The sequence below is a fragment of the Dermacentor silvarum genome, chromosome 3 (assembly GCF_013339745.2).
Source record: "Dermacentor silvarum isolate Dsil-2018 chromosome 3, BIME_Dsil_1.4, whole genome shotgun sequence".
In the NCBI taxonomy this organism is placed as follows: Eukaryota; Metazoa; Arthropoda; class Arachnida; order Ixodida; family Ixodidae; genus Dermacentor; species Dermacentor silvarum.
The window spans coordinates 90,995,908-91,010,975 of NC_051156.1; the positions used below are offsets into that span (position 1 = coordinate 90,995,908).

The following is a 15,068-nucleotide window of genomic DNA, read 5'->3' on the forward strand; positions in this document are numbered from 1 at the left end:
TTGGACGAAAATACCTCAAAAAATTTGACTCGAGTGAAATCTTCCCATAGGCATCAGCGCCTGCCAACAAACGCCATCAAATACCCTGGCCCGCACCGCCGTGTCGGGTCGCCAAATCTAGAGATTGGAAGAATTATCACAGCACTTATTGTCTCGCGTCACTGTCTTTAAATGGGTTGCCGTGCTGGTCAGACAATATTAGTAGTCTCCATGATGATCGCAGCAAAACAATGGAACTAGCAAAACAGCTAGTCAGAGTTGGCACGCGACGAGTATGAACGCTGCAGTGGTCTAATGGCTAGAGCATCGGGCTTTTGTGCTAAGGGACTCTGGTTTATATGCCACTACTAGGCAATAAGAAGGCTATACACAGAATATACCGGCCAATAAAATCATATCCAGAGAAGCAAACCTAAGGGCACTACGACGCGCACTAGCTGATCGATAAGTCATGTATTTACCATAGATACCAACCCTACTCAAACAGCTATCTTTTTTGACGAGCGCAGACGATCCTGCGCTCGTCTGTCTCACTTTTTTCCTCGTGCCCCGTCCTACAGCGCACTTTCCTAAAAAAGATGAACCGGTACAAACTCACCCAGCTGTCAATACTTTCTTAAGCAGCTAGGTTTCTCAGCCGTACACGATGCTGTCAGTCGTACACCTGCAAAGAAAAAACGGCAGGCAATGGCCCATTTGTCTTTTTTTCTTGGACTACAGGGACAAAATGTATATTTCTTCACAACTGTGATTTGATTACAATGGATTCTTGTAGACACGCGAACAATGGCTGAAAAAAAAACACCGTAGGAGGCAGCGCTTATGCCTTCATGCAAGGCCATGCAATCTCGTTCGCAGCGTGTTCTCGCGTGGTATTTCTCGCAAAAACGTTTTAAAGTACGGCAATGCACGCTGGTCGGTATATTATTGCGGCGTTCTTCTCCACAATTGGTAAGCAAATATGCGTCAGTCTTAATTTGGCATTAGAGCAAAGCATTCTTTGCCTCTTCCTTCACCTTTTCCACAACTCGTACTTCTCCTGTCTTGCAGAACAGCTCACACATAGGACGGCACGGCTATGTTTGCTACTCCTTGTAGTGAGCAGTAACTGCGTTTTAAAATCATTGTGGTGGATTTCATCATTTGTCATTCATCGTTGCAGTTATTCTAGCTTCCTCATCCAATGTCTTCACGCCTTCGATGTCATGCCGTCGTCGACATACATTCGTCGTCAATACTCTAGCGTCGTCATACCTATATCTGCAAACTATTGCCGTCACACTGTTGTCGTTTTATTATTGTCAACCTTTCTGGCTGCTGATTGACCGGCACCAGTCATCGTGCAAACAAACGCCAGATATAGTGCGAATAGAGGTGGCCTGGCGGCAGGTGATGGACGTAAGCGAGGACGTCAGCTCCATCACGCCACCGTTATCATGCCGTCGTCGACATGACACCTCTTCACCTGCGGCCTAAGATGGATTTACACACAGAACTTGGTTAAACAAGTATTATGTACGGAGACTTTCAATATCAAGGTCACCTGTAATGCCGCATTGGGATGGTCGAATAAGTTTGTTTATTCGAATAATGATTATTTATTTATCATTTTTGCATTTAATCGATTAATCGCTTACGATGCAGTTTTTTATCGATTTATTGATTAATCGAAATTCTTGCCGGGCACTTTCAAAAGGCTGTGACACAGTTATCTAATTCTGTAGGATCCTATTTTAATGTTTGAGAGGTGGAACCAAGTTAGAAATACGAGTGTATAAAGTTTGATAACGGATAATGTTTCAGTTATTAAAGGGTAAATACAGTTGGCACTAGTGACGTTTGAGAAAAAATGTGTTATAAAATGGCACTGAGAGTGGAACTAAACAAGATACATGGCGCTAGTGAATCCCTGTACAGTACAGCTAAACAAGAAATAAGAATTATGGCAAAATTGAGGGGCAATCCAACTAAAATATGCAAGAAATAGCAATATGCCCAGGGGAAAGGAAAATTACTGGTTTAGATCTTTAAGCCACATGTACGTCCTTTTCTACATAGTGAGGAATGTCAATTGGCTGGATGTCTCGGTGAAACTGACACTTTCTTTGAATGCTCACACAACCAGCATGCTAGAATAGACGCTCGGAAGCTATTGATTTGCCTCAATTATGAACTCCATCGCTTTGCCAAATACATGCTCCAAACCGGCACGAATAGTATACCACGTCTGAAGTGGACTGGCAGTGACACGACGATCAACGACTTGGTTACTATCGTATGCCTTGAATTGCGAGGGCAATTTAAGCATCGGACTTCGGGTGGCGAGGTAGCTTCGGTGTGGGGAAGCGCTCGGCTCCGCATCAGTCGGGGCTCGGAAAAACAGTCGACAGTCGCTCTACCACAGCCGCACAGTCACTGCTGGTGCACTGCCATTCTAGTACGATTTCAAAATTTATGGGCCAGTCTTGTCAATCTCTCGAAAACGATTCATCGAACATGTCAAATAGATTAGGTTGATTAAATGAAAGGAGGTCATGGATGAAGACTGATCGTTTTGCGGGACATTTTTAATAGATAAATCAATTCGTGATTCAGTCGATATTACCAACCCTAACACCATTTGGCCTTCACGTCGGGCCGTTAGAAGCTTCGGTATTGTCCTGCTAAACTGGTGGGGGGAAATGTGACTCTGTTACTGAAGCTCTCAAAACTTGTTAAAATGGCCACAACACCGCCTCAACTTGATAGCACAGACACTAGAATAATAAACGCGATGCGCTCAGATAATCTGAATGAAATATATTTAAATAGACAGATGTAGAACTGCCTCGAACAAGAAAAAAAATCACCGCATATCCTCGAAGTGAATCATGATGAGTGGGCGAAGCACCGGGGGATCATTCGGTTAACCGTGAATTCCCCACGCCGGCAAGCGGACCCAGAGGCGGTGAGAGCGCGGGAAGCGGCGGCAAAACGCCGGAAGCGTTCTCTACCTGAGGTTGGTGACGCCTATGCTCGGTTAAAGAGTGAGCTTCGCGAGCCCTCAGCTCCAGGTCCGCTTGCTGGCGTTGCCGTACTGCTGCAGCCTTGCAAGCCCTCAGGTCCGGGTCCGCTTGTCGGCGTTGCCGCTTTGCTGCAGCTTCCCGTGCCCTAGACTCCGGGTCCGCTTGTTGTCTGCGTAGCCGTGCTGCAGCAGCTTTGCGAGCCCTCGAATCCGCTTGCAGTTGAGCCGCCACTCTCGCCTTTTCGTCCATAGCGGGCGCGCTGTTATCAGAAGCGACCGTTACCATCCATGGATGAAGAGAGAAAGAGAGCGCGCGTCGGGAACGAACGTCCTTGTTCACCGCAGCGCCCCTAGTGGACTCCATGCAAACCATAGCTACGGACGAGAGGGAAAGAGTGTGCGCGTCGCGAACGAGAAAGAGAGCGCGCGTCGAGGACGAACGCCCTTGTGCACCACAGCGCCCCTAGCGGTCTCCATGCAAACCAGAGCTACGGACGACGAGGGAGGGACATGGCTCGGCCCTAAGGTGCTTCGCCCCTAAAATAGGATTAGCATAAGCCTTAGAATAAACTGCTGCAAATAAAATGCTACAAAAGCTATACATTTTAGATAAAAAATATAACCTACTTAGAAGGAAGAAATACAAGAGTTATAAAAGTCGCTTTTTACGTTGTTCGAATTGTACATGTCTTACTATGTCAGACGTAAAGCGACTTGTGTACAACAGAAAGAGTAATAAGTAAGAACTTATGTATCTAATGCACACTTGTCTTTCTGTACAATCAAGCAAATATTGTGAATAAAAATATCTTGTAATATCACAAAAAAACATTTTTCGAGATATTTACTTCATAGACTCCGAGGACTCCTATAAGCACTTCTTATGATTTGTGAATGCGAAAGCATTCGACAGTTAGACGACAGAGGCCGGCTTTTTCGCTCAGTGGGCCATTAGCCGCGTTTACATGAATGCGACCGTGGCGCATCGCATCGCATTTCTAGCGCATCGCATTCATGTAAAGAGTGGTAATGCTCTATGAAGGCACATCGCATTAATGCGCGAGGCGATGGTACATTTACGGGCGGGAGTTGACTCACGCATGTGGCGCTACGTTCTCGGGGAAGTTAATGCGCTACATGTAATCGGCGTCAGGTTGCCTTCCCCAAATGCGCTTGGAAATGCGATGCGATACTGTCGCATTCATGTAAACGCGGCTATTGGCGCTTTCGCGTCAGTACATTTTTATGTCCACACTCCTACCCTCTGCAAGCTTCCCCATCACCAATGGGTTCTCGTCGAGTGTCTGGTAGTTGACCAACGCAGTTATATGGCAAAAGCAGGCTAGCGAAAATAATATCGTGGTCTCTACTATGGGAGAATGGCTGCTGTGACAGTACATGACCTCAGAGCAGAAGGAATCGCTGCAGTCTGCTGCATTTTTTTAATTCACTGCCGGTGCCTTCCGCGGCCTCCACTAGATCCATTCTGCCATGCTTTCCCTTCGTATGATATTGCTCGTCCTCTGGTCACGTCTATTAATCAACTCGATGCAAGCCTTCCGCTTTTATCCCATCCAAGCTTAGCATGTCTATGAATGTATTTCTCAATACGAGCGCTTCTAAAGCCGTATTTTCATGCCCCCTTTGCAAAACAGCATATATGAAAACGGCATTTCTCTGGCTTCATTTTCATTATAGACTGAAGTAGTCTGAAAAACTGAAGTCGTCTCTTCGGAAACGTACCCACCGGCACAAACTAAGTGACCCATGTTATCTACTCGGCTTAACAGCCCACAGCCGTAAGTTGTATAATTTGGCACATACAAAGTGACCCCTGTTTTTTGCTCAGCAAGACGTGCGACTTTCTAATGAGGGGTAAGCATTCTTTGTCTCTTCCTTCGACATTCCCGCTACTGCTGCTGCTGGCTGCTGTCTTGCCGAATAGCTCTTGGCGAGCGCGTGGGTCATACAGAGTGTAATGTCCTCGTCGTCCAATTGTTATCCCTGCTGGCTGCTGGCTACAGTCTAGGACGATTGGCGAGTACCGGATACAGTGCAAACGAATTCCACATATAGTGCGAATCGCGGGGTGGCGCACGACGGCAGCTGATGCACGTAAGCGCACACATGAGCTCCAACACCAACACGCAGTCATTATCATGTCACCATTGTCATTTTATTGCCTTCGTGTCATTGTCACGATACCTTCGCTGTCATGTTATTGTCATCCTTTCGCCGTCCTCAGTCTGTCAGGTCACTGCGTGCTTTTACAGAGCAGAGTGAATTAGGCGATCGATGAGTGCATCTTATCTTGTGTCTCATCTTCTGAGCGTCACAAGATGAGCAAACAGAGTCAAAATGCGTATCCTCTCCTTAGGCATGTTTGCATACACAAGAGCACCAGCAGGCTCTTTAATGAACATATCTGCGTGTGCTAAGCAAGCGGATGCCTAATCGACGATGATGCAAAACTTAGCGCCTACGAACCACGTTCCAATGTCGTCGTTGTAGGCTGTCTGCGGGTCATCATCGTTTGGATGAGCCTTGAGGGTCTGTGCCCATTGTGTGCGGCTGGTTATGCAGGGGAGCTGCGCTGTGCGACGAGGCAGTTCGTGCAGGCTCGGGATTGCATTCGCACGCCGTAAACTTCATATGATAGGCCGCAAAAATGACCACAACCCTGAAGAATGTGATACACCAGAAATGATCTCACACATCATCTGCGACTGCCTTGGTTGCCCTCATAACTTTACACACTCATTTATTTATTGAGTTCTTCAAGTGCCCCGGTAAAGGGCCATTACATGAGATGGGGGCAAAATCTCTTAATGAGATGTTCAACGATCTTCTTGAATTCCACGTTTTTGGTGAAATATACAGCGTTGACGAGTAATGCGTACCATTGTGGCGCTGTTTGAATTAAGAATGAGTTCAAGTGTTACAAAGAATGTTCTGGCGATGGGTAATCAGCTTCATAATGATCTATGCCGTTAGAGCTGCGATAAGAGGGAATGATTATGAAAGGAGTATTGTGAAGTATGACAGAACTTATGACAAAGGCAGAGGTGAGAGATTTTGCGTCGGCCGACCAAAGGTTCAATAGAGCTTTTTTATTTAAGTGCGGAGACGCGTAATAAGAGTAGGCAACCCTGACAGCTCGGTGTGGGACTGCCCCTAGCATGTGATATGGGTAGAATGGTATGAGTCCCAGATAGTGGTGGCTAGTTCTAGTTTTGGGTCAACCAAGGTATTGTAGGACAGGATTTTAAAGTAGGGAGGAGCATTCTCAAATTATGGCGCGGGTATCCGAGTACGCGAATAGCTTCGCTTATAAGAGACAATATGTGGGAGGACCAGGACAGGTTTCAAGAGAACTTAATGCCTAAGTATTTGAAATTAGTGGTACAGGGAATTACAGAGCCGTTGACGTATATGTTGGGGACAGGTAGGACTGCTTGCGGTGAAAGGGGATATGCACAATTTTGGAGACATTAAGGGACATTATCAATGAATCACCAATATTTATTGCAGTTTGTATCGGAGAGCAGGTTTATTCGATTGGAAGTGCTGTGTACGACGATAGAGGACGCAGTCATCGGCACACAATGAAATCTGCAATTAGCGAAGCCATTTATATAAATCAGAAAGAGGAGAGGGCCTAGGATGGTACCTTGAGGAATGTTGAGAGAACAGGGGCGTGAGAGAGAGAGACAAAACTTTATTTTGATGGGGCACGGAGAAGCGTCGATCTCCGTGGTGGGTGGAGCCTTCAGTCCAGGGCCCCAGCGGCGGTGGCAGCACTTTCGGCTCTGGCGATAAGCTTGCGCTGATCCTCCAGTGCCGAGCTGGTCAGCACCATCTCCCACTGCTCGTGCGTTGTGTGTCGATTTGGGGAGTTATTGGGGATATTTTGGCACGTCCATGTGGTGTGGTAGAGGGTAGGTTGATCTGTACAGAAGGGACAAAGGGGCTGATAAAGGGTGGGGTACATCGCGTGAAGGAGCGTGAGGTGAGGATACGTGTTGGTCTGGAGTTGCTTCTAGGTCGTGGCTTCAGCTCTGGTGAGGGATGGGTGCGGTGGCGGCATCGTTCTTCTCGAAAGGCGGTAGTGCTGCAGTATATTGTAGTAAATTTGTACAGTTTCTGGACTTGGGTCTTCTGGCGTTTCTTGCAGTGCCCGGTTGCAGTGACCTCGGGCTACCATGTGTGCGCGATGGTTTCCGCTGACGGCTTCGTGTCCCGGGGTCCAAATTATCGTGGTGCGGGGTATTTCGTTGAGGCGATTAAGAATATTGCATGCTATTTTATGTAGACGGCCGTTCGCGTAGGCTCGACATGCTGATTGACAGTCTGTAAGAATATATAGTTCTTCGTTTTGTCTCGATGCCGAGATGGCGAGGGCAATGGCGGCCTCTTCTGCTGCGGCGACGTTCTGCGTACGAAAGAAGGCGGATACCAGTTCCTGCTGTCTGTGTCCAGCCACGCTGATTACCGTGCCCTCTCCATTCGGGTATATGGCCGCATCTATCCAGCGAGCAGTGGTCAGAGTGGCGTGAGAGGAAGAATAGTTGTTGCAATGGCCAAGCTGCTGCCGGCCGGTCAGAAAAGCTATTATTCATTTGAGCACGGGAGCATTAATTCCCAACCAGACGTACGCGTTGTAAAGCGTCCGCACGCGCGGCATCGCACCTGGGGCCTACGGCGTCAAGCGCGGAGACTGCGTCGCGTGTGGACGCGCTGCGGCGTCGACACCTCCCACTGCTAGGATTTTTACGCCCGCGCCGGAAGCTGCCACCGCGTCGCCGGCGCGACGCTCCTCACGTGACCACAGAACGCCTATGAAGTGACCACGGTGAACCAGCGCGACTTCCGGAACGACTCTTCGTGCGGCGTGCAGGCAAGCCCGGGCAAGCTGCGTGCTTTGTGTTCGTCGTTCCGCGCGTTTGGTAGGGGAACATGGCAGCCGCAGAAGCCTTCAGCCGTAGCGGCTGTATTAATAATGAGATGGTGGCCGACGCTGTACTCCAGAGATCAGTATCTCATTATTAATACAGCCGTAGCGGCTGTATTAATAATGAGATACTGATCTCTGGAGTACAGCGTCGGCCACCACTGTGGATGGCTTCACACAAGGAGAACAAGGACTACAATTTGAAAATGGCACTGTGGAGAGAGGTAGAGGCCTCCGTCCTGCCAAATGTCAACGGCGAAGTTAAGCACGAGATTTTGCAGCTTGTTGTCAGCTTTTCTTTTTCCTGGGCACTGGTCTGATTATTGAACGGTCAACGAAGCACAAGGACCAAAGGACGAATGCTTTTAGCGCAGTTCGACACCTGACGTCATATGCGTAGCACGCCTGTGCTACGCGTGCTGTGCTAGAACACCATCGATACTGCTGCAGGTTCAGCCAGGTTCACAATACTCGTATTAGTTGAGCTGACTGAACCACTAGGAGTTCTGCAATACCTTTTTCAAAATATATAAACAAATGTTAAGTTAAAATTTACTGTGTTTTATTGCCATCTTTATTTAACACATTGCTTAACGTCGCCGTTAAGCGAAGGCTAGGCTGTCTTGAACATGGCAACCTAGCAACACTGCGTCGCAGCGACGAAACGCGCAGGGACACTCGGCAACTCGTGCATCGTAGGAAGCCTACATGGAACGCCGTTTTAGGGTGGTGACAGCCTTCGTAAAGGCACTTGCCGCCGCCAGCTAAATTGGCGGGTTAAATCTGGAGCCCAAAATGGCGAAAGACCAGCTGACAGACCACATTTCCCGCAACCCTTGGTGACGTGAAATTAATTAATTTCTTTTAATAAACTTTGGCTTCAGCAGCCAGGGACAAATGGCGCATCTGAGCGCCGTACACGGCACGTCTACGTTTTAGTTAAACAGACTAGTAAGGACAGTCTTTATTACAGCACATTTCGAAAAGCACCCTTTATACATTATATACAACTGGAAGGCAACGACAATGATTAATGCAGTTCACATTCTTGGCGTGAGATAATCCTACCACGAGCACTCCATCGTGCCTTATAACTTGTTGCTTTATATGTGTCGCACTTTATATGTGTCGCACTTTATATGTGTCGCACGACGTGGAATAGATAAGTAAGTTTCATGTGTTAAAATAAAAGGAAAAGGCGACTAGCATATTAAAGATGTATGCAGGTTTCTTGTGCACATTGGCGCAAAACTAAATTAAAGAAATTTAATAGATCGCGTGCCAACATGAGTACATCACAGCGTGACAAAAAAAAAGGCTGAAAGACTGGGGACCAAAATGGCTACCCACCAAATTTGGCGGTAAATAGCGGTCAAAGTGTTGGTGTTGTCACCACCCTAAAACGGCGTTGCATGTAGGCTCCCTAGTGCATCGTTTGGGTGCGCGCCCTCTTGCTAGGGAGCCTACATGCAATGACGGCGTTGCATGTAGGCATGTTGATGTGGCGTTGGGGCTTTATTGTTTGGGCGGGAAAGCTTCAAGAACAGACAATTGTGTGGGATTATACCACAGGCTTTCTCAAAGTCTAAGAACAGAACATCTACATGCGTGCTAGTGTGTAGACTGGAGCTTATGTCATGCGCAAAAATGTTCGCGTTCTGTTTCGCAAGAGACGCCACGCTGATAGCTATGCAAAACTAATGGTGCGAGAGTATGTAATGGGTTCCATTATGTTTGAACAGACGCAAGTGAGAAAAATTGGACAGTAATTGGAACAGGTTTATTTCTAAATTTTTCGGAGAATCCACATGCCACATCGAAGAGAGTGCTGAAAAAGCTCAGACAGAATCATGTTCGATAATATTCTGGTGTTTTTAACACTTTTGATTTAATACCGTCGATGCCCGCTGAACAAAACATTGGCAGGGTGTCAATGATTTTCGTGATACCACTAGGTTCAAAATTTATCTCTGGCATGCCGTCATGATCAAAGAATCGGATGTTTCGACATCGGGCTCAATTGTAAAACCGAACAGAAGGTATTATTTAAAACACTGACAGCAGTTTGCAGCGGTATTGGGCGGTCGTTTTCGGGGGATATCTATCTATCTTTGTATGCGTGTATATATCTAACCGTTTCCCCGCCTACCTGGGACAGTGAGTAGTCAGTGGTCGGGCCGGTAGCGCTTCGAGCTGCTGTTCTGAGGTAAGGGGGTTCGAAAGCAACCATCGGAGCAACTTCGGTCGCTAAGTATGTGGTAGTGTGCATGTACATGCCACTCATCAACGAACTTCTTTCACGCCGACATGGGTGGCTGTAGATGCAGGTTTCGATAGGTAACGCTGCTGCAAGAAACTCTTTGACGCCGAGTTAGAGTATTGGGTATGTTCCACTCGGTCTGTGCTGGTCGTCAATAACACTCTTTGGTTTAAACTTGGGTAACAAGGTATGTGTCGCTCGGAATGTGCCGCTATACGACGAAAGGATCCATTAACTTGCGCCGATGCAATCGGAATGAAATCTACGTCACGAGGGTTCCTCAAGGACCGGAACCCGGCGCATTAGTAGGCTGCGCCACAAATGCACGTGATGTGTGCCACGTTTAAAAGAGTGCCTTTCATGCCAACGCTTTAGCGAGCTGCGCCATAAATGAACTGGGCATGTTCCGCTCTTCAATGAACCTCTCACCAACTTGGGTCACTGCGTATGTGACACGGGGTTTGCGGCAAGCGAGGAAGAATTCTCAGCGTTTGGAGGCTCCGGCGCGCCACGCTTGTCTCGGAGGCCATGCGCGGACTCCTCGTCAATGCCACTATAGTTGGGTACGACTTTAGAAGACAGGACAGGCCCCGCCCAGTTGACCGAAGCGCAGCAGCCAATTCCTCCGCGACTAAAGAAATATAGTCCGGCTCAAAAAATTGTGACTGCTTCTAAAACGCGTATTTGTCGGTATAAATAAGATTTGTGTATCTTGACGAGTGGTTTGGTAAAACTATCATGATGGAAATGCTACAGCACATGCCGGATCACGAGAGAAAAATAACTCCGTGCCTTCTACACGCTGTGCGTCGTCTGCTACGGAGCAAGATCGACGGCACCGGGCGTGTAATTATAAAGCAGTCGCTGGCTTAATAGCATAAGATTCATATATACTTTTTGTGTGTTTGCAAGACCTTATTTTTGTAAATGTGTTAGACTTATTTTTTTAATTATCATTTTTTTTCTTTTTTTTCGCGGTTGCGAACCTGCAATCTCGTAAGTTCGCGCACGATCGCGCGCGGCATTCAGTGCCAGTTTTCCGCCATGGAGCCCAGCGAGGTGACATCGGAACGTGACCCTTTGTTGCCGAACGAGCCTTGTGTCGCCTCGATGACCACACCACCAAGGAGCCTCGGTAAGAACAAGAGCGGCCACGCCCTGAACAGCGATTCACACAACATGATCTTCCACTGCTACACGTTTTGGCGTAACAGGCAGCCTGAACGCAGTGTGGAGGTCAAGAGCAAGTTTGTCGCCCACGTGCTCGGTGTCAGCGAAAGGACTGTGTTCAGGGTGAGGGAGGAAGTTAAAGCTTCGCATTTTTCGGGTGGAAACTGACGATGCCCTCGCGAAAGCGCCCACGCAATGCGTAGAAGAGAAGACGCAGCGCGAAGTTTGACAGCTTCACGTTGTGCGCGCTGAGGTCATGTGTGCATGATTTCTTTCGCCGCAACGAGATACCGACGGTCGAGAAGATAACCACCGAGTTCTCGGAGCGTATGGAACTTCCATCACTAAGGCGGTGTACTGTGCGTCGCCTGCTTGCCGAGGTCGGCTTCAAGCCGAAAAGAGAAACCGCAACTCGCTGCTTGTCGACCGGGAGGACATCATCGATTGGTGGAATCGCTATCTCCGTGACGTGGAGCGCTACCGGGCGGAAGGCCGAAAGATATTCTACCTGGACGAAACATGGGGGACGGCGGGACACACTCGGTCGATCGTGTGAACAGGTACCGTGGTGCAGAAGCGCGGATGCCTGTTCGCTCGAGCAAATGGCCTGACGACGGGTCTAAAACAACCTTCTGGGAAAGGTCAGCGCCTGATCGTGACGCACATCGGCAGCGAGGATGGCTTCGTCGACGGCTGCTTAGATGTATTCCGAGGCCAAAAGACAGGCGACTACCACGAGGAAATGGACCGCAATCGCTTTGAGGGCAGGTTCAATGACGTTCTGCAGAAGTTGCCAGCTGGTAGCGTCATTGTTTTAGACAATGTACCTTACCATAGCCGGCGAGAAGAGAAATTGCCGACGACGGCCTGGAAGGAGTGGCTCACAAGCAAGAACATCACCTACGGTGAAAGGATGATAAAGAAGCAGCTGCTTGAGCTGGTGGCATCTGTAAAGTCACGCTTTCTGAGCTACATCGTAGACAACACAGCTGTAAGGGCCGGTTGCATTGTACTCAGGCTCCCGCCGTACCACTGCGAATTTAATCCCATTGAGCTTGTGTGGCCCAAGGTCAAAAATGGCATCGCTGCGGACAACAGAGACTTCAAGCTGTCCACGGTCGACGCCATCTTGAGGGAGAAAATCAAGCAGGTAACGGCGGAAGCCTGGAGGAAGAGCATTCCGCATGTGATGGACTTGGAGGCAAAGTTCAGACTTGACACGTCTGGGAGTGAGCACATTCAACCCATCACCATCCAGCTAGGTGAAGATGACACTGAAGAAATCGACTCCGAGAGGGAGCTGTCTGGCATTGAGCCACTCGACGAAGAATAAAGGCTTCTTATTAACGAAAGAAAGCTGCCAAAATTTTGCCGGTGGGTTCGCAACAGCCAACCATCCATTCCGTGACCTCTCAAATAAATAAGCAGTTCCATTTATGGCATATTCCTTATAATAGAAGCTCAATTCTGATAAGCAACGTCCTGCACATATAGTGCTCGATTTAAGAAGTAGCATAGAAACACATTTAAATGCTGGCATATCTGAATTGAAACACTATTGTTAACCCTGATTATCGTTGGCGGGCTCAAAATGCTCATTCGGGCAGCCACCGTCGAGTTTGACGCGCCCCATAGTGAAATAGCAGTAGTCGGAGCACGCCTTATGGCTCTGTTACCAGTGTGCACTGGAAATCACAGTCATGTCATAGCCAGTACTGGTGAAATAGCAGTAGACAACACGAAACTGACAGCCACTGTTAGCAGCTTGCACGCCAAAGCACATTCATGTAGTTGCATTGTTTATTTTGTTATCTCGCTCACACAAGTAATGCGAATAAGGGAACAAATATAAAACGTCATTAGCTTAGTGAGGCCCAAAATGGTCATTCAGGCAGCCACCGTCGAGTTTGACGCGCCCCATAGTGAAATAGTCGGAGCACGCTTTATGGCTCCGTTAGCAGTCAGCACTGAAAATTGAAGTGGTGTCATAGCCACTTTTTCATTTATTAATCTGACTCGGGCAAGTAATACGAAGGCAAGCACAATTATTAGCGTGATTAACATTGCTAGCATTTTTTGTCATACTTACGTACCAGAAAAATGCTCAGCAAAGTTGAACGTGTTTTAGGGAGTCACTTTGTTCATTACAAGCCGTAGGCAAAGTGACGGACAGATTCAGACAGTGATATTGATGAAGTAATAAATGGAGCAAGTTGCAAAAGCTCTCACAGCACTGCTTTGCTAGACTCCACTCAGTAGAAAACTGCGTTTGTAATGATTAAAGCGTCGAGACAGGAAATGATACCCCATTGCACAATTTTATATATGTGCACCACCACATGTGACGGGCAGCAAAACCATCTGTTTATTAAGACTGAATGCAACAACATTGCAAGGTGCTGTTTCACTTCTGGCAAGCTGCCGTATGTACTTACACATTAACAGGGGTAAGAGACGAAGTTACTGTGCAAGCCACGTGATGCTTTTAACATTTTGTATCTGTATATGTTTCTGTTGTCCCAGCTGATAGAACTTTCTTTGGTGCAAGTTGGTTAATCACGTTGCGGCAACAGCACAAGAAGCAAGGCCAGAATCGTAGGAGAAAACAAAGCAAGGTCACAGACTGAGGAGGCAAAGTAGACGAGAGAGAAAGGCTTTAATGACATCGAAGAGGCCAGCCCTGCTATTCACAGGACTTGGTGCTTTGAATAAGACGAGTTAATGAAATTGTAAAGAAAGACGTGGCTGCAGCATGCTTACAAGAACAAACGTAAAAATAAAAGGACAGAAATAGGAATAAACAAATACACGCACGGAAGCACTAACATATTCATACACATGAACACAAACGCGAGCGCGAAAAGTAAGATCTAAAATAAAAGAAAAAGGGAAAGTAACAAATATACACAAGCACGCAAGAAAACACGCACACACATTTAACGCAGACGCGAGTAGAACTATTAAGAGTCAGTTCACAAGCAGCTGTGCCTACTTTGTCGTACTTTTTTTTTAATGTACATATTGACTCTGTTGCCTTCACTGTCACAGGAATTTTTTAGTAGCGACATATCACGACAAAGCGCAAAGCTGTGTTGTGGAAAGCAAGTCGAGCGCTGGCAGCACAAATTATGCGCGATTGTGTCACAGCAGGCATTCTACAGCTGGCGCGTGCAGTGAGCGAAGCCACACAGTGATGCGAATTCATGCCAAGCTCCCTTGTAACGGCACCAGTGTATCAGTCATAATTTTATATTAGCACTGAGGCTGACATTAAGCAAACAAACACTGCTCCCAAACGCCTGACCGTTAAGAATCCCATGACATTAGTTCAAGAAGCGCGTGTTAGTCACTGATTGTTAGCATTGGTGGAAAGCAATCAATCGACTCGAACTACGCTGCTAGACGCTCGGCTATCTTATCACACTGCCGCCAACGATCGGTTGTTTGCACGCTGAGCTGGCAGCAACGAATCTTTGTGTTGGAGGTAGCTTTCGCAAATCTCTTCTGTTGAGAAACTCGCAGGTTGGTTTCATCCGCGCACGCTTTTCTCATTTATCCTGATAATGGTTTTGCTCCATCACTTCGCCATGTCCGACGAGAAACGCAGGGGCACAGTACACAAACACTCCCGCCGCTCACAGTAGGTAACAGACTTTGGCGAACTCTCTTCATCGTAACTTCAC

At 47.5% G+C, this 15,068-nt stretch overlaps 1 protein-coding gene across 2 annotated transcripts in view; it reads left to right on the forward strand.

Moving 5' to 3' along the window:
* Nucleotides 1-813: 813 nt before the first annotated feature.
* Nucleotides 814-15,068, forward strand: part of LOC119445578 (uncharacterized) — a 50,188-nt gene continuing 35,933 nt past the window's right edge. For both annotated transcript variants that reach the window (XM_037709849.2, XM_037709850.2), the window contains exon 1: nt 814-951. In XM_037709849.2, the coding sequence (XP_037565777.1) occupies nt 906-951 (46 nt within the window). In that variant the 5' untranslated portion in view covers nt 814-905. The remainder of the gene's footprint in view (nt 952-15,068) is intronic.